At 50.4% G+C, this 23,732-nt stretch overlaps 1 protein-coding gene and 1 long non-coding RNA gene across 2 annotated transcripts in view; one reads left to right on the top strand and one right to left on the bottom strand.

Moving 5' to 3' along the window:
* Nucleotides 1-2,585, top strand: part of PTPRS (protein tyrosine phosphatase, receptor type S) — a 98,003-nt gene extending 95,418 nt beyond the window's left edge. The window contains exons 35-37 of the mRNA XM_026067169.1: nucleotides 850-1,004; nucleotides 1,840-1,975; nucleotides 2,513-2,585. Of these exons, the coding sequence (XP_025922954.1) occupies nucleotides 850-1,004; nucleotides 1,840-1,975; nucleotides 2,513-2,581 (360 nt within the window). The 3' untranslated portion in view covers nucleotides 2,582-2,585. The remainder of the gene's footprint in view (nucleotides 1-849; nucleotides 1,005-1,839; nucleotides 1,976-2,512) is intronic.
* Nucleotides 969-5,801, bottom strand: LOC112966757. The gene is made up of 4 exons (XR_003253727.1): nucleotides 5,492-5,801; nucleotides 5,218-5,402; nucleotides 2,283-3,023; nucleotides 969-1,038 (listed from the first exon to the last, which is right to left on the bottom strand). It is a non-coding gene; the product is annotated as an uncharacterized LOC112966757 (long non-coding RNA).
* Nucleotides 5,802-23,732: the final 17,931 nt, after the last annotated feature.

The following is a 23,732-nucleotide window of genomic DNA, read 5'->3' as shown; positions in this document are numbered from 1 at the left end:
GCTTAGTTGTGAAAAGGAAGAAAACACACAAACTCAGATAAACTGAACTTGAATATATTTTCTTAGAAATCGAAAGTAGTTTTCTAGTCTCTGCTCACTAACCATAATATTGAGTCACTTTGCCAGAGATGCACCAAGCTTTTAGTTTTACTTGCAGCTCATTTTAGATGAAGGCAAAAATTAATATCTCCCTAAACAACTAATGAAAACACAGACCTGCAAAGGACACTGTTTGCCCTACAGAAGATTTACACCTCTTTTGTAGTTTTAAGAGGAGCCGCCGTTACTCATATTCAAAAGGGCACAGTCACTCAAGTTATCTTAGATTCAATGTCAGATTTCTCCTACAAGGAAACATTTCAATACCTACTGAGATTTGTTTAGTGAATGTAACCCTCCCTCTCAAAGCAGCTTCCCGGGCTTTTGAGGTTGCCAGTATTATAGAACCTGATAATTCTATTTGCAAGGTTGAGAAGGCTGCCTCTTCAGTGCTGGTAGAACAAGATTTATCTTCCTGTCAACTGTAATTCTGACACTATGGCAACTCTTCCTCAAGATTGATAGAGAGGCCATAACCTCTCCTTGAATGTTCCTTTGCTGTAGACTCCATCTGTGCAGTCTTTGCAATGGTCAGAGCTTTCAGGACACCTGCCAGCAGTATAGATCTGTACTGACAAGCTGACTCCAGAAATGTCACCTGCAAGATGAGCAGCTTCATCATAATATATACGCTCAAAGTTGGTTTAATTTCTGTGTGTCCCTTAACGAACTAGCAACAAAATGATTTTGCCTTTTGTGTTTAGTAGCGTGAATACAGGATGTTTTAACTATTGTCGTGTCCTCCCGCAGGACGGGCAGTCGCGAACTGTTCGTCAGTTCCAGTTCACTGACTGGCCAGAACAAGGCGTGCCAAAATCGGGAGAAGGCTTCATCGATTTCATTGGACAGGTGCATAAGACCAAGGAGCAGTTTGGGCAGGATGGCCCCATCTCTGTCCACTGCAGGTAGGCGTGTGCGGATGGAAACGGCTTAATTCACCTAAAGAGTCAAAAGAGCAGAAGGAATTCAAATCCTGTAGAAATCTCTCTCCTTTCCCACCCATCTTCGCATGCAGATTTCTAGACAAAGTCGGGGAGGGGGTTACTTCTGCCAACCAAACTCCTCTCCTCTCGGACCGGGGCATTGCCCGCAAGGCCTTCGATCTGTTGTCTAGAGGAGAGGCACGAAATGCTGATAACTCTGAAGGAGGTGGGAACCATAGTGTTAACAAATTTTTGACCTGCAGCTTATTGCAGACACGGTTGGAGATGGGACTCAAAAGTTCCACTACCTCACAGAGAAATGCCATCCTATTATGGGATAGGACCCTCAGCAACTCTTAAATTTGGAATTATATAAGTACTTTGTTACCAGTCTCAGCCTAGTCTGAGCCTCTAACTCTGCTGGCCTATGTCTGCTGATGGCAAGAACTGTGCATCCATCCCCGTGTACAGGAGAGGATAATGCACAGCACTGCGTTCTCCACATTATTTCCATTCCAATAGCCTAATGTTACACATCAGTAACAATTTTCACACTGAATACTGTCTACCACTACCAAAGCTTTTGATCTTTCTGTGTCAGTCTCTCAGAAGTTTGTTTGGGTCACACATGCTCACAGTTTTACTATTTCCTACCTGCTGGAGGACTGACTTGAGTCTCTCCAGTTCTAACATGTTTATGTTCAGAAGACATGGCTGTTAGCTCCATCATACTATAACCTTAGCATTTAGGAAGCCATTTGGAAATTGTAACATAGAATCTGCTTTTTTTTTTCTTTTTCCCCTCTGTTCTCTGCAGTGCTGGCGTGGGCAGGACTGGAGTGTTTATCACACTGAGTATCGTCCTGGAACGAATGCGTTATGAGGGTGTTGTAGATATTTTCCAGACAGTAAAGATGCTGCGAACACAACGACCTGCTATGGTGCAAACGGAGGTAAGGTGGGGTGGGGAACCCTCCCCCTCTCGCAGCTCGGGCACTGTGCGCCGAGTGCAGGGAAGCAAAGCACCAGAGCTGCAGGCCAGTCCCTCAGCTGCCCTGGCAGCATGGAGCACAGTTTTGCCTTTCTAACCACTAGCAAAACCTTCCCTGAAGAATTAGCAGGCTCAGGCTGCACTGCTGATTTTTACCTTACTTGGCTAAAAAAAAAAAAAAAAAAAAAAAAGGAAAAATTAGAATTTCATCCCAGTCTGCCAACCCTGATTCTCATCTCATCCCTGCCGCTGAGATTAGGAGGACTCACCTGCTCTAAACACAGCCTCTTTTGGCTACAGCTAAAGAAAGATTAAGGGTGGGATATTCGTCTCTGAGATGTACAAACAATGAAGGGGAGGGATTTCCTCTCCCACAACTTCACCGCTSTTGTGGCCTGTGCGTGGTTCCTGCCTGAGGACCCAAGAGCTGGAGAGCTGGGCAGGGATCGTGAAGGGCTGGTCCAGCCGCTGAAGCGCTGTCGCTCTTTACTGTTTGCAGGATGAATACCAGTTCTGTTACCAGGCAGCTCTGGAGTATCTGGGAAGTTTTGATCACTATGCAACATAAAAAGCCATCCGTTGTGCAGACTCTACCAACCACTTAAGTCCTGGAAGGCCTCTTCTGACCCAGGAGGAGCGCTTGAACTTACAAAACTGAATCAGAAGAAGTACCTTTTCATCGGGACAATGCATTGGGGAGCAGGGAGAAGGACTGAAAGGAACACCCCCTTCAGGAACTCCATGTTGTAACCTGGACCGTGAAGAGGCAGCTCAGGAGATTGCTGAAGGACTGCTTTAAGTGGTGAACTGCTCTTGTTACCTCAAGTGGTGTTCGCTGTGGAGGATGTATGGACATCATGAAACAGACCCAAAAGCTATAACACACCTTGCGAAATGTTACYGCTGGAGAAGGGAAGGAAACCGACTTTGGTTACATCATTAGAGTTCAGTTTATTTACTAATATAGTTGGCAGTCTTTAAAGGAAGTCACTTGCAGCGTTGAAGGTGCTCTGTAAAAGATGAGCAAAGAAACACGCTAAATGTCAACACTTAGGCAACCTTAGGGTCAGGAGTTCTTCTAGCTGGAGTCTTAATAACCTCGGTATCAACATTGGGATGATTCTGGGCTTACAGGCACTTTGCAAACAGCATTCACTGAATGCCCCTGCCACACAAGAGGTTTTATAACTCACATTTTGAATACTTGGAACATTCCTCATTTCTTCTAATTCCAAAATTTATTTTTTAGGATATTTAAAATTATAGAGAAAAAGGTATAAAACCCCCACCTGGCTGCGTGGTGTGGCCCCCTCCCCTCGCCCACAGGCGGGACGGGACAGGTCGAGGTGGCAGCTCCCCTGGGCTGGGTTTGCTGACTGCTGGTTCTGTTCCCCCTTTTCAGCACATCCAGCCACCCAAACGCGTTAATTTAAGCAGAGCTGGGACACCCCCCCCCCCCCCCGGTACAGCAAGGCAGCCCCTTTCCCCCTCTCTTTGCACATTCACGCAGACCCACTTCTGCTGCAAGCAGCTGGGCCACCCCCCGACCGGTTCCTGCCTCCAAAGGCCAGGAGCAGCTTTCCGAAAGGAGCCTGAGCAGCACCCTTAAGAAATCTGTTTCCCAAAGCCAACCGCTTCTTGCTGCCGACCCCTCGCCTCCGACCGCGGCGGCTCGCGGGAGCGACGCAGAGCTACTCTCAGGACTGTCCCAGGCCCACGGCACACCAGGTTCAGTGGCACGGCTACCAACATGCCCTAGCTGTATAACTAACTAATGCGGAAAGATCAAGTAAGGTGCATTCAATGGCATATACTGTGAGTGGCTTGCTTTAAAGTATCGATGTAACTGTAACAAGTGACATTACCTTTTTTTTTTAAATAGTGTATTTTTTCCTTTTTTTAAAAAAAAAAAAAGACAAAGATATCAGTCAATGAATTTAAAAGAAAAATTTGCTTATTTGTTCATATTATGTTCAAAGACAGTCTATTTTTTCACTGTAGAAATGTTACGTGTAATGGCTGTGATATATAAAAATGCAGTGCAAATTGCTACTTCTACATATTGCTTTTCTACCATTTAAAAGGTTTGACTTGCTCATGTAAGAACAAAAACGTCCTTTCTGGATTTTCTTCTTTTTTTWAATTTTGYTTTTCTTTTTTGTTTTAAAGCTCAGACATATCAAGCGTCTCTGGAAGGGCGCGAGATGAGCAGGCAGGCGTGGACGGGGCGGCAGTGCCAACACTCCCCTTCAGCTGTGGCCGTGTTGCCCGGTCTTAACAGGGCCAGGGATGAACTGGGAGATGAAACAATCTCAAAGTGTCTTATGACAAGCTAAAAAGACAGCAATTTCAGGTTTTAAACATCAAAGGTGTCTCGGAGGAACAGCCCAAGTCTGTGCACTGGGTTGGAGATGCAATAATCTTGCAAATCGAACGTGCACAGAGGCCAGCCTGTCTCGGCAAAGACGCACTGCCCTAACCACTGCTTGCCTGCGACCTTTCCTTTTTTATTTTTCTGGAAGGGGTAATCATGGCCACCCAGTGCTGCCCGGAAAACCCCACACCACTCTTTCCTGTCTTTAACTGAAGAAAAAAAGAAAAAAAAAAAGAACGAAAGGCTTCTTCGAGATTTTACTTCTTATTTGTGTGAAAGTTGCCCAAATTTCTAAGTATGTTGCAGCGAAAATCTTACTGGAAGAGTTTGGGGGGGGGCGGGGGGAGGGGGGAGGTTTTTTTCCTTTGTATGAGAGCAAAGTGCTGTTGCTTTCACACTGTTATTTCAAACTGAACCAGTAAGTGGTTTTCATACCACGGTGTATGTAGATATATTGACTTTGTATTAAAGGAAGATTGTCTGAAAGGCCTGAGTGCGAAGCGGTTTGTCGGGAGCAGCGGGCAGAGCCGCGAGGCTGCAGCACGAGCCGGGCGCACGCGGCCGGGCGCCGCTTTCGCTCCCTCCGGCGTATTTATTTATTTATTTGTTTGTGCTCCTTCGGGGAGGCTCAAAGCCCGGGCGACCCGCGGGGCTGCTCGCTCCCTCCTGCGGCGACGGCTTTTGAAGGAGCAGCAGCTCCTGGCGCCCTGCTGCCACGGCTGCCGGGGCTTCAGCTGGAGTCTAAAGGGGAAGTTGCTCTGCCGGCCCTGGACAACAGCGCCAAACTCCATTAAAAAAAGAAAAAAGATTGACTGAAGAAACGTACTTACTCCAAGCAGGGGGAGGCGGCTGGCGGCAAAGGCGCCGGTCCGCAGCGGAGGCTGGGGAGTGCAGTGCTCCAGCCGGAGGGTCCCGCGTTGGCAGGATATTCCCGCRCTGGGAACAGCCCGGGAAGAGGGAGCAGCGCACAGCTCCTCCGCGGCAGGGACGGGCCAAGGCCTCGCGCTGCCGTGACCTGCAACACAACCGGGAGGCAACGTTAGCGCCCAAACTCAGCTGCCGCCTTGGTGCCTACGTGAGCCGCCTAAAAAAGTCATTATTCACCTGCGCCAGAGTTACGGCAAACAAGCCGGGCCGTAGCTTATCTYGCGGATGCTACTTGCCGGTAGGCTCAAGTCCGGACATCTGCTCCATACGGCATCCATGCTAAGCCAGAAAGGAGCTGAGACGGGAAAGGCTGGAGAGGCTCCGGGTTTTCAGAAGCAYGTGGAACAACAGCAGGACACTGGCTAGTTTCTGTAGCTGGTATTTGTTTTGCTCTCACMTGTGTTTGCCAGCACAAACTCCTCTCACTACTAGAATGAAACCTCGAGCGGTTTGGCTCAAGCTTAAAGAAGAAGAAAAAAAATATATATATAGCAAATTAACGCAGATCTGYGATCAAACCTCAGGTGAGCCAGGGACCTGCATCACCTCCCGCATGGTGTTACGCCACGCGCTGCAGCGGGCAGGTGGGGAGTCCAACACCATCAAACTGCCAACAGCCCTGATGGCAAAGGAAAAAAAGGAAAAAAATGTTTATAATCCTGGCTAGCGTAGGTGGGTGCCTCCAGGCAGCTATATGAATAGTAATGGGGTTTTTTTTTTGACGCTTCATAATCTCTCGMATTCAAAGATAATTTGCATCGCCGAACGCCGCAGAGCAGCGGTGCCGCGCGGAACAGAAACCTTTCATCGCGCTCCCATCAGTCGGTGTGTTGATTTTGAATAGCCTTTCATTGCATCGCTGACGAACAGAAAGGACAACCTGCCTTTTCTTTCTTCTTTTTTTTTTCCCCTTTCTGCGCGCTATTCATCAGCCTCTGCYGCTCTCCTGCCTACCTGTGCGCCTGCTTTCTCAGCAATCCTATTCTTGGCTCGCYGTGACGCTAATCATTTTCATCACCGCTCTTCAGGCTCTTATTTTCTGTCCATCTTTTTTTTTTTTGCGGCAGCGCCCGTACCGACCAGAAAGTCGTCACCCAGGGAGCGCAGGGCAGCGAGCAACAAAGTGAACCGGAGCAACAGCTGGGAACTAAGCAAATCTATCCAAAAAAACAACCAAGGCGGTAGGAAGCCAGTTAGAGAAGCAAATGTAGAAATGAAATATTTTCAGTGCCAAAGCAATGCTCACAAAAGCCGGGAAAGTTTATAACTGCGCCGGGTTCACCTTGACGGCACAGCAACGGTGCAATGCCTGCGCTAGCACTGCTATCGGAAGCCTGGGAAAATCCCCGCTAACATCTCGCCGTCCCATTGCCCTTGCATCACGCCATGCACAACTGGCGCTTCTAGCTGTCACRTCCAAGTCTTTCTTAGAGCAGAAAAGACAAAAAAGGACCATAAGCAAAAAAAAGCAGCTACCGCGTACGAGTGCCTGGGGCAGAGGGCTGCCGGGGGACCGGCGGAGACCCACGCTCGGCTCCACAAAAACCTCCCCGCTGGAGCGCTTGCTACCCCGACTTAACTCGGCACCGTTTCGCTGGCTGCACGCTGCAAAGCTGCTCACRGATTCATTTCATCGCACAAAATAATAACCAGAGCTTTTACGCTCCTTGTCTCTGCCTAGGCCGGGACGTTCGCAGCAGCACCGCGGACGCATCAAGAAAACCTCTGCGTGCGCCGGACCCGCTGACGTAACCTTCCACGGGCGTCCACGAGCTGCTGCAATTTTACCTTCCGCCCCGCGGTCTCTGCACGCRACGTCCCGCCGTGCCGGGGCGCGATGGAGCCGGCACCACCGCGGGCTGCGGGAGGCGCGCRGGGCTGCGCGGCGGCGTCTCTCCTCGCTGCCGCGGGCGAGCGAAGGGCGGTTTGTGCCGGGAGCGTGGTGGTCTGCAGGGCTGGCCGAGCCAGGCAGCACCTGCCTGGGACCAGGCGCACGCCGTTAGTGTTTAATTAATTAAAAAAAAAAAAAAAAAAATCAGCTAAGTGATGGTCCATTAATGCCCATTTTCACCTGGGGCAGCAGAGGAGGTTTTGGGCAGCCRTTTCTTATTGATCCAAAGATCTTTTTCTAACCTCTTCCTTTCTCACTCTTTTCTTTTCTAACCAGCCCTGACAGACAGCTTTGACAGCAAGTTTATTAGCTATGATGTTAGTGCACGTTTGGAGGAGTGAATCATTGCAGGTAATATTTTTACAGAAAAGGAGCGTCAGCGAGGCTGTAGATCTAYACTGACGTGATTCCTCATAGCCAGGATCAGGGTTAAAACACAGCTAGCAGTTTTACAAGGGAATCGGAATTGCGGAGCCTTCTTTTATGGAAGGAAAGAAGGGAGAGWTCCCGAGAGGAGCCTAATCCAGCCCTCGGGAAAGCGGCTACGCTGCAGCCTCGTCCCTGGCTCCCACCCCGGCCCAGCCCTCTCCGGAGGCAGGTGGATCGCAAGACATTTTCCGCCATCATTTGCATGCAAATCCTCAGCAGCTTCTTTTCACAGTTTAATAAATGTCTTCGCTGCCTCCTCTCCCTTAAACATAATGTTCTATTTATGCTACGTGCAAAGGTTGAGCCTGAATTATTCGCTCGCGGCTCGAGCGCAGCTGCTGCAAGGCCCCCGAGCGCCCGGTGCGGCGACGGAGCCGGCAGCCAAGGGGCCTCGCCGGGGCCGCGGGGATCCGGGCTCATCCTGGCCCGGGGAGCCCCGGTCCCACCTGCGCACAGCAAAGGCATCGAGCTTGATTTGCAACGGATGCCRGATCATCCCGGGACGGACTTGCAAAAGCCCCGACGGATCTTTGCAAATCTGCCCAAAAGCCTCTTCCACCCCTGCAGCAGAACCGGGAGTTCAAGGCAGCTGCAGCTTTAATTTACATCGCAGAGGAAAAGGAAAAGCCTTTCTCGGTTTCCAGAATTACCCGWGTGGCAAACCAGTTCCCAGGCCAGGAGAAGTTCTTCATGTTGCAATACGCTTTAATTATACCAAGAGAAGCAATAACGGAATGAGAAATCAATTCCTTTCTCCTCAATAAGGCGGCTGCAAACTCCAAGCCAGTAACTGAACAGATGTAGAATTGAAATGGAAAAAGTAAATACCCCAAGCAGCGCCGAGACATTTGTCTCGCTATCTCAACAAGTTCACGCACTGGGAAAGGGATACGGCGAGCCTGTTCCCGAATTTGCCGGTGAGGAAACCAGAACAAGCGCAAACGCTTTTCTTGCGGCGTCGCAACGGGTGCACGAAAGCCGCCCACCGCCGGCATCGCACCGCCGCGTCCCTGCGCCCACGGGCGTGCCGACGCCGTTCGCTCCCTTTGCAGGAGGCGGCCGTTGCTCTTCCACGGCGCGTCCCCGCTTCCAGGTGCGCAAACCAACCACCGCGTCTACGTAYGCCGGGGCAGGCAGGGAAAACAGCCATTGGCTCGCGCGGCCTCGGATCAGGACTTGGATCTGCCAGCAGTTGGGATCCAAAAGACAAATCGAAGCTTGAAACCCAACGTTGCTGTCGCTCGACCTGTAGTTTCTTGCTCGAGATGCTACGGGAGATACGAAACGGCCTTGGAAAGGAGGCAGCCGCACATCCCCGAGGGAGCGTGCAGAAGGCCGGAGGAGAGGGGCAGCGCACGCCGCCTCTGCCTTTACGGTGCAAAACCCCTCGGGGGAAGCGATGGAATATAGCTTAAAGCCGCCTTTAGGATACTGCAGATGAAGAACACAGAACTATGAAGAAGCTGAAGAAAACGCCGTGCTGGCGTCCAGCCAGGGCCCAACCGTGCAGCCATGAGCAGTTTAAAACAAAAAGGTGATTTGCTCTAAGCTTCGCTCGTGCGTACGGCTCRCTCTACTTCTTTCATTTGCATTAACTATTCACAATAGGATCAAATTACTATATTCTTCAAAAGGAGGGAGATGGCCGAAGCCTGAACAACAGCTATACGTTTCCACTCCTTATCGGCGCTCTTTCTCCAGCCGTTTCACGTATTCGCCCCAGCCCGTCTCTAATCTGCCTATTTTTCTCTTCCTCTTATCTACCCATCCATCCATACAGYGGAGCGATAACTCCAGATCCCTTTACAATTTGCGCAAGGATCAAGCGCTGGTGTGGCCTTCATCTCCCGAAAGACAGACACGCGTGATTCCCTTCCAGCCATTACAGAGGCGAATTCCCGATTAACGGAGTTTGCCTGTCCATCCGCCTGCGTGCGTATACAGCGACGCAGACGTACGAGCACACACGCACATGCAGATGGCAAGCCGAGATTAATAGGTTACACAAGGGTTTTATCCCGGGCTTACCGAGGATAATAAACCCTGCTAAAGGAAAAAAAATTGTGTCCAAATGATTAAAAAAAACCTCATTTCTTTAAAAACACAACATTCTGCCTGAGCTGCATGTCAGGTGTCGTTCAAGAAATCGCTAAACATTATTAATTCGGGCTCCCCTTCCACCAGGCCTTCCTCCCCTCTCCTTCCGGCCGAGGAAGCCGAGCGCCGTCCGGCAGCACAAGCACCGGCGTCCCGGGCCGGCTTTCCTCGCGCGGGAACACGAGCGAGCCAGAGATGCTCGACGTGCATTTGCCTTTTTTAGGGCCACAGATGCCGTGCCGAAGGCGCGGGGGCAGGTGGGCGCCGAGCCCGAGGAGGAGGAGGAGGAGGAGGAGGCAGCAGGGTCCACCGGCGCCTCCCTGGTGCCTCTGCAGCCACCTGGACGAGGCAGCAGCACCCGTCTGCAGGGGCCGGTGCTGGGGAGACTTTCTCCTTTTCTGGGGAGTCTAAAAAGTGCATTTGTGGTTTCCATTTTTAATCCAGACCCTTAGGAGCAACCTCATTTATCTTTGCTAGAGAGCGAGGGGGCTTTTCTTAATAAAACTTGACTGTAGCTTCCAAACCTGACTCGCGATTACACAATCCTACCGAAACACCTCAAAAAAAAAAAAAAAGCCAGATTTCCCAAACGCCCCTGTGCTTTTTTGCAGGTCGTGTTCTTCTGAAGGCATCTCAACCACGCTCCAAAACCCGCTCGGCTGTTATTCCAAAGAGGACGGCACCGGCACCGCCGGCGTTACCACCAACATCCGAGGAAGCACAAACGACCCCCCCGAGGGCCGGCAGCGAGCCGGAGCCGCGAGGCTCCCGAACGGACGCAGCAGCAACGAGCTAAACGGCGGCGGAGACCTTCCGTTCGGCTTGTTAATGCACGCGATCACTTAAAAATAGATAAAAACTAAAATAGCAGTTTCCCTCCTGCTACACCGAGCGGACAGAAGAGGAGGCAGCAGCGATTCGTGCGCATTCTCGCTTCCAAAAGAGCGGGAGAGGAAGAGGAATTCCAGCATCATACGCAGCCRCCTTCCCTTAGCTCCTAAGGGGGGAAAACCCCCGACACCCCCCGACGYGCAAAGCGGCGAGGCCAGCGGGGCGGCTGCCTCGCGGGTCGGTGCCGGCCGCTCGTGCGGGTCGGCGCGGAGGCGGCAGCCAGGCAGGCGGCACCGCGCTGAATCAGAGCGCCGTGAAAACAGCGCAAACGAGAAAAAAAAACGATAACTGCGAACGATTAAAAAAAAAAAAAAGCCCTGGGCCCCGCAGGTGTTTTTAGGGGTTAGGGAGGAGATTTGAAGAGTTTCCTTAGAGGAGCGATCCCGACAGCGGGAAGGCAAAAACATCGTGGAGGAGGAGAGGCCAAGGGAGCAAGCAGGGAGGATCGCGGGGAATAAACCGGTAATTCCCGTCCGCAGCTGCAGAGCCGCCGCGTCTTGCGACGCAAACGCCGCCAACCTTCGCGGGCGCAAGCTCACCTCCGTCCGCCGCTCGGTGGGGACGAGCCCGGCACGCGTCCGTGTCCGTATCCATGGATCTGCCCCTGGAAAAGCCGGCGTGGGACGGAAGCAGCAGCTCAGCACCGAGGCAGGACCGGCACGGGCTGCAGGCAACGCTAATCACCTGCTCCTGGCCACCAGCAAGGGGTCACCATGTTCCCAATCACAGATAACGACGTGCAGCTGGTTCCCACGTCCAGCTGTCCTGGAGTCACTTCCAGGCTCAGGGAGACRTTTTTAACGCCGTATTTGCCATCCCTGTTAATGGACACGGCCGTAGCCGCGCGCCCGGAGCCCCGGCGCCGCAGGCACCCACCGCCCTCGGCGGGAGGAACGGCAGAAAGCGGCCGCTTCCGAAGCCACGCGCGCGTCCGTGCAACAAATCTCCCCGTGCATTTTCTGCTCTGAGCAGAATTCAAAGGGTTTTGGAGCTGCCCTGGCAAAACCGCGGGACTCGTGCGCGCCGCGGGYGCCCGGCTGCGCTCCGGCGAAGGCGGCGTGCGGCTTCCTCAGCCGCCTGCAGCTCCCCTCGGCTCCGACTCGCCCTGAGGTTCCTCTGCCTGGAAGAGGGACGCAGGGAAAATCAGCTACCGCTTTCACACAGCCAAGAGCATCTGACAAACGAGCAGAGTCCCACGACTCTTTGGAGTTTCAGAATACGTTTCCCAGAAAAATGTGTCCAAAAAGAAAAGAAAAAAAGCAGAGACAAAACTGGTGGTTGACCCTCGGCTTTGCAGCCTTGGAGACCACGTCYGCCCGATCCTGCACCCTCAGGCCAGGTTATTATTCAGTCTGTGCAAAAGCCTTGCAAAAGCGTGCGTGTGAAATTAGGGTTTTTTGKTTTTTTTTTAAACTACGGACAATTTAGCATTGCTCTTACGAAGCAGCAGGGTCCAGAAATCTTATTCGTCAGACGCTGCCATTCACTGTACAGGCGAGACCTCRTTCTTTTCTCACCTTCTCCATACGGATTCCTCCCGCAGGCACCAATCCGATCTTAAACAAACACGCGCTTTTTTCTCTTGTGCAAGCGAAGTGGAAAAAAAGCCTTTTTGGGGGTTGGTCTGCGCAGCCTGAACCACACGGAAATGGGACGAGGCGACCCGGGCACTCGAAGATCAGAGCCGCGGGGCAGCGACCGTCCCCGAAGAGGGCGCAGCTGCGAGAGCGCCCGCGAGGCGTTTCGACGAGGGCGCCGGGAGCAGCTCGCTCGCTCGCTCGCTTGCGGGGGGCGCTTCGCCGCCGAGCAGAGCGTCGCTTCGCGCGCCCCGATCCCCGCAACTGCGTCGGGGCGGAGGGGCTCCACCTCCCGGGTGATTTATCTGCACGGGCGCACGGAGGAGTCGCTTCGCTGCCTCGCGGAAGACCAGGCAAGCAGAAACGAACTATCTATCGATCTAATTACCGCCGGTTTGCAGAGCCGCGAGCGCTCCGCAGGCGTCGCCTGGAAATAGCGACCTTCCCCCTCTCCAAACAGTTCTTGGCCTCGAACGTCTCACTCCTCGTTTCCCGCTACCGTCCCGAGACGCCAAACAACTCGCCTCCCTCCGCTTAGGGATCGCAGACATTGGGAGGTTGTTTTCTTCCCAATCCATCCGCRGACGTGATATATTTGTCCCTGCCAAACCCGCGGGCAAGTTACTTACTTCACCTCTGCCTCGGACAGGGCACGATCCCGTCGGTCTCTCCATCGCTCCCTGCGCTGCCRCCAGTACGCGGTGCAGGATATCAGTTCTTAGCTGCTTAACAGTTACGCTGGAACCTAAAAATAAAACAAAATAAATTACTATTCCACCAGGAAAAGCCGACTCAAACTGCTGCRCTATTTTTTTTAATCTAAATAATGTTTAAATTTTAAAAGGGGGGGGAAAAAAAAAACGTAATTACATCTTTGTGTGGAAGATCATAAATCACATAATTACAATGGGAACCTCTGCATCTTTCCAACAGCCTAAGAGCAGACTACACAAGTCCTTATCTCATTACAGTTTAATTAAGAATTATGTTTGAGCATCTTCTTTTTAATTATCACGGAGCCCAGATGACTGCTAATCTCTCTTTTTTTATTTTTTTTTAACCCAAAGTGAGGGGGGTGTGGTCCAAAACGGGTGCTAGCAAATTTACAGTTTACTCTTTGGGGAACTTTAATAAAATTACTCGGCGCAGAAGATTAACACTGATAAAGTGAACTTCCAGCGAGGACATTTGGTTGCTTTCAATTCGCACCAGGCAGCTGTCGGGAGCGGGACGGCGGTGCCGAGATGTTGCTTTTTGGGGAGTTTCGAGGGGGGTGAGGGAGCTTCAGGGCTCGGCCGCAGCACGGCGCTGCCCCGGGTTTGCCGGCTGCAAGCTCGGATCCCGGCGGATGCAAAGCTACGTGCTTTTCTTCAGGAACCGTTCGCCTCTGCTTTGCAATCGGGGCAGGGGGCAACTCAACCCACCGCTGCAAAACTTCTACGTTGGGTCTTCTCCAGTGCAACAGGCCACCAAAACAGCAGGAATCGCTAGCTAGGAAACTCCCGCAGCTCCCGGCGGAAAGCAGCACCTCCGCCTGCAGACGACCCCAGCCCTCTGCAGGGCTTAGAGACCTGCAAATGCTTCCTTGCCCCCCCGGACACAAAATTAAGCAACTGTAGATCCTAATGCAACGCTTCATCCCAAGCATATACATATATCCCGAGCATATATATATATCCCAAGCATATATATATCCCAAGCATATATATATCCCAAGCATATATATATCCCAAGCATACATATATCCCAAGCATACATATATCCCTTGGAGACACCGTCACAGCAAAGTCAGAGGCAGCAGGATCCCTCCAGCTTCTAAGAGGGCGACAAGCTGCAAACACCGCGCTCTCACTTCGCTGTTTTTTAAACCTGGCGCACAGCAAACACCTTTTAATTCAATTGGTCGAATCGGCACAGAGAGATTATTAGTTTTCAGCGCGATCTGATTCGATTAATTAGCTTGGAAATATCAGCGCAGCCRGGCAAGCAAAGAAAAAACAGAGATAAATCCCTGCCATAGCACTGCTTCATCTTTTAAAGGCAATTAACTCTTAGTTATTAGCTTTTAATTAGGGAATAATAATGACACCATTAATACAGTTTATTATACTTGTCAGCAGACAGCTGTTCCAAACAGATTTTACTATCCAAACGTGGCGGTTTTTGTCTGCCGCGCTCCCTTATTTACAAGGGGAGGGAAGCGGCTGCCCCAGCGCCAGCCGGGGCGGAGGGGCAACGGAAGCCCCCGGCCCGCGCGGATCCGTGCCGGCAGCAGGAGCCCGCGGAGCGGCGGGAGGGCGGGATGCAGAATGAACGTCGGCTCCCTCCAASAGTTCAAAGCAGCGCCCGCCTCACATGCTTCTCCGGGATTTTCCTTTCTATTTTATTTTATTTTATTTTAATTTTATTTTTCCCAGTCGTCTCAATGGTTTCACTTGTGGAGATTTGCGGCGGCAGCGGGCTCYGGCCTTGCCTGCGCATTTGATGTCCCTCTCCTGGGTAATTCGCATCCCTTTCCGCGCCTGCTTCCTTGGGGGATGCTGGACCTGCCCCAAGGCTGGTTTTACACCTCGGCTCCTCGCATCTGAGACAGCCTCTGGAAAACCCACCGCTGTGTTTTCTTTTCTTCAGAGTTTATCCATCATTTTGGAAGCGCAGTGCACATTTAGAGCGCGGCAGAGAAGCTTTGGAGGCAAAGAGTTGTTTTAAAGAAACGAAGCCTTCCAAGCAAATTCATCCATTCGTAATCCCCCCGGCGCTGAGTGCGCGCCGCCACGGGAAGCCAGCTGCGAAGGGTGGCAGCAGCCCCATGCAACACGTCCTTCTTGCCCCAAATTCACCCGGAGCTGCCAACCCAGTTCTTCTGCAAGACTGACCTCTACCACATCAGCAGCAGCAAACTGCCTCGGGTTTTCACTGATGCTTTGTTATTTCTTTGTCTACTGTGTCATCAAAATAAAATACCCTCCAGGCTAGTAATTACGCTGTCATACGTACAGGAAACCACGTTCCCGTCATTTTCACCATCTTTTTTCACACCGAGCCCTAGAGAGACCTGTTGCATCTCCTTGACACAGACTGCAAACAGCTCCCAGGGCAGAGGCCTTTCTAAAGCTGATTTTTCGTATTCCTGCATTACACAGTCTCAATCCTGATCACGCGTGCAGGATGTTGCCGTAATGCACGGAAATATGAATGCAATAAATTTCCCTGACATAGGCCTTTCTGGAGTTAATAAATCATGAAAATACCGAAATCAAACGACAGCGAAAAATATCGCGTTGGGTTCCACTATCACGGTTTTAACGATTTCTCCTCGCTCCGGAGCGGATGGAGCCCTGCGGGAGACGCCAGGCTGTCGGGAGCAGGGAGGCTCAAGCCAGGACGGCGGCAGCACGCTCCTCCATGCCGAAGGGCCCCTTCGCGCCACAGCCACGTCCCCGGGAAAGAAATGAGCCTGCCGGAGGAATAAAGCAGCTGGAAGAACCTATTTGCAATTTTATCCAGGAAAGCAGAGAGTTGTTAAATCGAAAGCAAGCCCGTTAAGAAGCAGCCGCTTCCCCTACCGAGCACCGACATAAAAACGAGAAGCAAAAGGACGGCAGAAAGGCAGGATTATAGCCACTACCGTACAGATTTAGCACCCGGGGCCCAAAGCGGCGACACGCCGTAGCTGAGCCGCGAGGCGGTGGCAGGAGCAGCCCTGCAGCGCGGGAACCGCAGCAGGTCGCGGCAGCTCTCGGCGCCGACCTGCTCGTTGCAGAACGTAACCGGGCCCCCGAGGAGCTAATTTTGTCCTCGCTCTCGCCCCCCGCGCTGACGGAGACTGCCGATTCCAGGTGCTATGCTGTAGGCGTTTTTGCAAATTTTGTATCTGCACGCAATTTCCAAATCCTAGAATTGTGCTATTCACTCACACCGGTGACTAAGCCCGAATATTTTAGGAGAAACTCTTTTAGAGATCTTGGCGCAACTATAAAGGCTTCTCGAGCGAGGGGCTTTTGGGCTCTGCTGTATCTGGGCAGAAATCGGAGCAGGGAAGAGGAGAACCAACAAGACAAGTTGAATTTTGTAAAATTTGTCCCTAAAGCACAGCTGACGCCCCAGATCACACGTGATGCTTCGATACCACTTTTTTAAAGTAGCAATAAACAGCTTGAAGCAGAGGCTTGTAACTGAAGTGTCTTCTCAGCTATAATTAGTGCCGTGGCAGCACTAGCGCTACCAACAATTAATGGCAATTTTCCCTTAGCTTAAGTGCTGCCGTATGAGCTCGCCCGGCGACGCGATGCGATGCGGGAGGGAGGCGCCTCGGCTCACGGCCGTGGGACGACAGGTTCCCCGGGTTTTTCAGTGCAACGTGTCAGTGCAAAACGATCCAATATGAACGAAAGGGATCCCACACGGGGCAACGCCAGGAGCTTGTGGCAGGCGAGAACTAACCTACCTGCGACTGGAGCGTTGCAAAYGCGCCGCCGTCTTTGCAGCTCCGACCTCACCGTCCTGGCTTAGCTCGGACGTCTGCTCTTCCCTGCGTGGAAGCGGGGACAAGGAAAGGGGGGCTCCACGTGCCTGGAGGCCCAGCCTGGGATCGCTTCGGATCACGGGGCCAGGGGAGCTCGGCGGGCGCCCGGGGCCGCTCGCGCCAAGCCACCCATCCCCAAGCCCCTCGCGAGCCGGCGGGTTAATTCCTGGTTTTCCTGCCGCTCTTTACCGGAGAGACGGCTTTGAAAAGCACACATTTTCTATCCCACAATGGGCCTGTCACGATGACAATCATATTTAATGGCAGCGGTTCAGCCTTGCCTTTCAGGGCTCCGATGGCGGCAGTAAATAGAAGCACATTCGAGAGGTGCCGGGAGTGACGAGACGCTGACAGCCCGGATTCGCGCCGCAGCAGGGCACCACCAGCCCGGCCGCGCCGTGGGCTCAACAAAAGGAATCCGAGGGGACGTTCGGCGAGGAGGGGAGGCGGGAGAACGAGCGCAGAGGTTAAAAACACTCTCCCGTCCAAGGCTAGTGCTATAACTAGACGTGAGGTTGGGACTTAGCGCTTTGAGATGAAATCCTTCACTAATAGTAAAAGGACGTGGGGAGTAAAGGGAGGCACCTACCAGCTTAAACTGCAGCGGGCTCGGGAGGCTGCACGTCTGGGGTCTCTTCCAACCTTGCCGCACGATTCGTGGGGAATCACCAGGAATTTCCAAAAAAAAAAAAAAAAAAAAAAAAAGAAAAAGGAGCTTAAATATAGCCACCGTAGTAAGTAATAAGCCAGCATGCTGGTGTGCTGATGTTCTGGTGCTCGTGGCAGAGCACCGTGAAGGCCCCGTCACCGGCAGGTACCCAGCCGCTCTGCAAACAGGGTCGCCCAAGAGCTGCAGGGTGAATTTGGACACCTACGCKAGGCGCTCGGGCCTGAGCACGAGCACCTCGATCCCAGCTCGAAGAAACGAGGACACCTCCAACCACCGTCACCACTGAGAAAAACCCCGGGGAAATTAATTTGGATAAAATGGCCCATACCTTCGATCTGAGAACGTTACAGAAGTGAGGGAAATAACAGCATTTAATAAGCAGCCAATTTTCTAGACTCAGGAGCAGTCAAAAAATCTTAMGACAAACCCTTTCTGCAAACCAGAAACACCTCTAAGCAGCGGGATCTCCCCGTAACGGTGGCGCTCGGGTAGATTTTTCACTATACACTGACAAAAATCTCCCGCTAATCACCCGACGCAGGCCACAAAGCCGCCGGCTCCGCGTGTTAATTCCACGTCGCATCCGAATCTCCGATTAATCAGATGCGCCGCTTCCTCAGCCTAGATATTCTCCGGTGCCTCCGAGCTATTAAGACAACAACAAGAAACCGCAGCTCTAAGCGGAGACATGAGGACGTCTGATTAGCACGATGCCCCATCTCGTCGCTTCGCCGCTGCGGAAAATTGTCCGGTGACCCTTCTGTACCTACAATCAAGTCAAATTTGATCTTTCGAGTCCGGCAGACGAATCCCTGCTATTCCAAACAGCAGCAGCATCTTGGCTTGCAGCGTGGGTAACTTGACTGCTCAGGCCTAATCAAAGAGAATTTGCTGGGTGCTCTGGAGACAGCCCCGTTAAATGAAGCACATGAGCGGCRGATCTGTCCTTTGATTTATTTTTAAACCACGATCCGGGGCAGAGGGGAGGGTATCGCTCCTGTTGCAGAGACAGCTTGGCTAGGAGCTCATTTGCTGGAGGCAGGATGCTGCTTGGGTATCAGCAGCTGGCATCTGAGATGGCAAGGCCAGGGTACAGGGATAAGCCAAAGTCAACTGTGCTGAAATACAGCCAGATTCTTATTTGTTCCACAGGAAAAGTGGCTAAGCTGTGGCCGCTCTGTAATTCCAAACAATATTTACACAGCGACCTTTGCATTTCCCCTCTTGGAAACAAAAATTTTAATTGTTTTGCTCCTCTAATGCAGCATAAATAACTCTCACTAATTTCTGTTGGTGTGCAAGTAAACCAAGTAGTTATATTTTTCAGCTACTGAGGCTGCCAAATAATTGTAGCTCAACATCTCCAAATTATTGAGGTCTTGGTACTTTGCCAAAGTTGGTTTGCTTTTGCGTGCATGCATGTGCCCGTACAGCTGTTCATGGGGTGAGGACCAAGAGAGACGGCCCGAGCAGGGGGCTGGAGATCGAGAACCTGCAGGAACTCACTTCTGGGCGCTCCTGCTGGGGTCTCGAGCAGTTTGCTCAACCTTTCCTCCCGTTGAATCGGCAAAGCACGCACCAGGATGCACTCGAGGAGCGCTGGCAGCTACCACCCGAATTCGGTGCCCTGAGGCAGACTCAGGCGCAGGGTCTCATCGTTAACCCGCCATGAGCTAAACGGGCAGAATTGTCCATCTAACCCAGGAAACACGTAACCAGCGTCACAGGACACAACGAGGGTCACACAAGGTACTCATCACCCGGCTCCTCCGTGCCCTCCACCGACAGACACGCAGGCACGTGCCCTGGGAAGCAGCAGAAACGTGTCGGACTACAGGASAGCGTGGAAATCGATGCAGTAGCTGTTATCACACCTACCTGGTGAGAGCGACAGCTCCGGCCTTGAAGAGCTCCCGCACAGCCGCTGTTCCCCTCTTGCTTTAACCAGCCGAAACACAACGCCGTGCGTGGAAAAGCACTTCTGCACGCCTGCACCGTCTTTCCAACTTGGTCTGTTTGCAGCTAGTCTGAAAGGGGGCAACTGACTTTGCAGTCACTTGAATTACTGCAAAAAGGGCATAAAAAACCCCCCCAAACTCATTAGAGCACCTTTAGCTATATAGAGGGCAGGGAAAAGAGACCCAGACAAGAAAAGTTAACAGGGACTCACCTTCCGCAGCACTAGCAAAAGAGCCGACTTCAGGGAAGTCTTCACCTTACGCTTTGAAAAAACTCTTGAGCTGTGGAGAGACTCGGTGGTAGCAACCTGCTGCTCTAACACCATCGTCCTCTAACCCCCGGTAGGGTTATGCCCGCTGTCATAGAAGACATGCCCACATAAGAAGTTTCACTAATTCAACTCAAATTGCTTTTAATCTCAAACAGCATTCCCACAGATTCAATGCAAAGTTTAGTTTAAAACTGCTTCCGATTACCTTAAGCTAAAGCACTCCAACCAAAATAAGGGCATTCTTGCGGAAGGGGCCTGTACCCGCTTATGAATAGTTTTATTAAACCGGTGCAGTTTGTTCAAGTTGAAGGAGAGCTACTGATGAAGAACTAATATGAACAGCGAGCAACAGAGAAAAATCCCCCACAGAATAACCTCAAGAAATAGAGGTTGTGCAGAACTGGCCAAAGCACAGATGTCTGGAGCACGCAACAAGGTTTTTCCATCATCTGCTCTTTCCCTAAAACGAACACAATCACAAGAGTAAAGCAACATGAAAAGGAAAGTAGCAAGTACACCAAAGAGCGAGTGCTTGAAAGCCCTTGATAGCCTCCCATTTCCAAGCAGTGAATCTGGAAGCCAGAGGGAGAGGCCATGAACAGGAAAGCCCTGAAATACCACGTGCAAATGTGCTAACGTAGATCTGCACACTGGAAACCTGCAACAACGCATTCGCAAGAAGAACTGTTTCAACAGGACTAAAAGTTATCACAAGAAGTCTCCCAGATGAGACAGCAAAGGACAAAGTGGTGAACAGCTACCCACTGCTATTTGTACAACATTGCTATTTGTACAGTCTTCCAAATAACCCTGTCCTTTACCAAAAAAAAAAAAAAAAAAAAAAAAGAAAGAAAGAAAGAAAGAAAAAAGAAAAAGGAATTAGCTCCTCCATTTCTTCTCACCAAGCTAAAGATCCTTCTTCAGCCTGACAGGGAAGAGTTAATGAATCTCTCTCCATCCACTCTTCCGCTCTGCAGGCTTAAGGTGAAACTCTCTGCCAGCCTCGTAATCGCAGTATAAGCAGCCTGTTGATCCCTGTCTTGTCACTGCTACCAGCAATTATCACAGAACGGTTTTATTGTGTGTGTGACAGTTGGTGACCCTGACTCAAGAAGGGACTTTTAGCAGCTTGTGCGCTACAGGTTTTAAAACATCTGCTTGTTGGGAATGCACATCGCCAGCCCCAGAAGGGGAGCTGGACTTCTGCAAAGCAGCAAGAAGAAACCACAGTCCTTAGCGCAGGATGAAGCATCGTATTTGGGTGTCTTGTCCACACCTCAGCAACCCAAGTCCGTCGATGGCCGTAGCCTACGAGAAGCTCTCTACAGGGCAGGACCAGAGCCGAGTGCCAGGCAGCAAGCAGCTGCAGAGCACGTACCATCGAGCATGCCCTGAGCACAGTATAATTTCCTATAACCCCACGTTATCCGTATATTAGTGCAGCAATCTCAACCAGGAACGGAAACACATGGTTACTTCGGGAGGTTGGTGTCGAAACGTCTGTGCCGGCTCCGCAAGGCTGTGATAGAGAGTGACAAAGGTTTGATCCTTGCCTTTCGATCACTGATCCAAGCAGTCACTCGAAAATACGTACTACTTCTTAAGACATCTTTAAAATTGTATTAGAGTACTTCGGATTACAGCAATACCGCAACCTTAAATTCAAAGGTAAGCTCTGTGCTGGTATAAATTCTAGAGACTCCAATGGACCTTATATCACTGAGGCTTTGGATTCCCTATCTTCCCACTAGCATGATTTCCTCAGGTTATCTCAAGAAAAACCATTAAGCCGCAAAGGACTGGAAGTTGGAGATTTCCCTTCTTTCACATAATCTGCAGCATTAGCCTCATACTGTTRCGATTTGAGAGGTATTTGTAGAAAAGTACCAGGGCTCAGAGGGGGAAATGAAGGTGTTTAAAAGAAGGTTCAGAAGGATGCTATTTTAAGAGGTTGAATGCCAGCATGACCTCCAAGGGCTAGAAAGACAGACTACTGGATGGCTACGAGGCAGACGTGAGAAGGAAGTAGCAACCGGTTATTTTTAAGATAAAGGATTTTAGAATCACCTCTGGTTATTTAGTAACCAATGTTTTTATGAGAGATCCTGCTAGAGCAAATCCTAGACCTTGGACCAAAACCACGTCAGCTCAATTCCTAATTTTGGGAAGGGGTGCAATGACAGACCTTCTCCTGCATGGTTCACAGAAAGGAAGGAGAAGACAAGGTTCCTGTTTATCAGTCTCTGCTTCTCTTGGCTCAGTTTATCAGCCAGCTTTACCAACCAGACCTGGGCGCTTTCTCCTCCTGCAGTGCAAAAGACTTTAAACTTAGAAATGAAGAGACTTCAACCCCCCAAAAATTGTAATTCTGAAGTGCTCAACAGCCTTTAATTCATTATGAACCTAGAGGCAGAGAAAAAAATATGCAAAAAATACATCACATCCTTAATCTAGGGAAAAAAAAAATCAATATTTTTATAGCACATAATCAGACACTTACAAATATATTTCACTGGAGGAAGGGGAGGGAAGAATGTGCATTTCCTGTTTCCTTTGCAATAGTCTGATGCACAGAGGCCATCAACATGGTCATTATAGATAATCTGCACAAGTCATTCCTAAACCAAAAAGGAGGATTTAAAAATAAACAAAAAAAAAGGAAAACCCCAGCAACAAGGAAGGGCATTCTACAGTTCCAGATTCACTTTTAAACATAACTCATCATCTGCATATGGGGTGAGGAAACACACTTTGTTTTTACAATATAAATAGTATTTTTAAAAGGTACTACATATGAATACAGTAATGGTGCTATTTCAGTCAGGACTTTAACATGCAGAGGAAATTCCCCATTGCTCACAACCACCCGTCCCATCCCACCCTGCCCCTGCCCCTCCAAAAAAAATCCTCTGCCGTTTAAATTCTCTTTCGATTGTTTTAAATATTTCTCTGTGGCCTGGCAACTGATAAAACATCCATTCTCTTTCTTTTTTACAAGCAAGGTTTCTGCTAAATCATGTCTTAACCGACAGGAGACAGCTATGTAGGAGTAACTGCTACAGAGGTACAGCAGCAAATGAAAGAAAGAGGTTCACCTAGGTACTAACTCTTCTCGCCGAACGACACATCAACCCAGGCTTTTAAGAACTTGCCAATTTTAAAAACTTTTATTAGTCTCGCAGTTTGCTTTTTATTTTTGGAGACACCTATTGAAAACGCCAGAACTCAGAAATAAGAAAAACCCTGTTTCAAACTCATAAACGCGCACGCGTGCACACGCGCACAGACACGCACACACAAAGTAACCCGTAGCAGAGGCAGGAAAGGAATAAAGGGAACTCCAACTCTCTCAAGGGAGAACCAAACCCCAAAACCAAAAATTGCTTTTTTCTGTTTCCACTCTTTCACTCGGACAGTTTAATTAGCATCTTAAGAGTCTCGATGGTTATCTACCATCTGCTACCCCACAAATCCTTCCCACTTATTCCCTTAAAGATCCAACTATATCCTTGCTTAAAAACCTCTCCACAGAACAACGACCACCTTGCAAGGGGGCTTAAGAAAAAAAATTAAAAAAAAGAAGAAAAATAGAAAGAATACAGTTCTTTGCTGTCCAGTAATTTCAGGGAATTAAGTGGAAAAGATTGCTGTGCAGCATTCTGGATAGCTCTGCTATCTCACGGTGGCTTCTGCCAGGCCAAGACATTTAGGCGAGTGGTATGACGTACCCTTGTCCCCCCTTCACCCAGATGTTCTCAAGGCCACGTCCCCCTTCACAACTCTGCACTAGGGCTGCACTTTTTCTTTCCCTCTGAACGGGTAAAAATCCTCCAAAGAAAGTGGAAGACTTTCCAGTGACTTCAGTAGGGTTTTGGACCAGGCTCTTCTACAAAACACTGTTCCATAACAGCTCTTCAACCGGAGGTGATTTTCAAGTGTTCAGGTGGGAGCTGCCCACTCAATACTTCAGGATTTATTTTTGCCTTTAATACTCGTTCAGTCCTCAGCAAACTGAGTCCAATCAAATGAAGGGCTTGCATTCCTCTTCCCCAGAAATATCTCAAAGGCTCAGTCTTTACTCAAGTAAAGGATGTCACAACAAAGATGT

The sequence above is a fragment of the Apteryx rowi genome, unplaced genomic scaffold, assembly GCF_003343035.1.
Source record: "Apteryx rowi isolate R43461 unplaced genomic scaffold, aptRow1 scaffold_254, whole genome shotgun sequence".
Lineage (NCBI taxonomy): Eukaryota > Metazoa > Chordata > Aves > Apterygiformes > Apterygidae > Apteryx > Apteryx rowi.
Note: the sequence above shows the minus strand (reverse complement) of the source record. Positions and strands in the feature narration are given on the sequence as shown.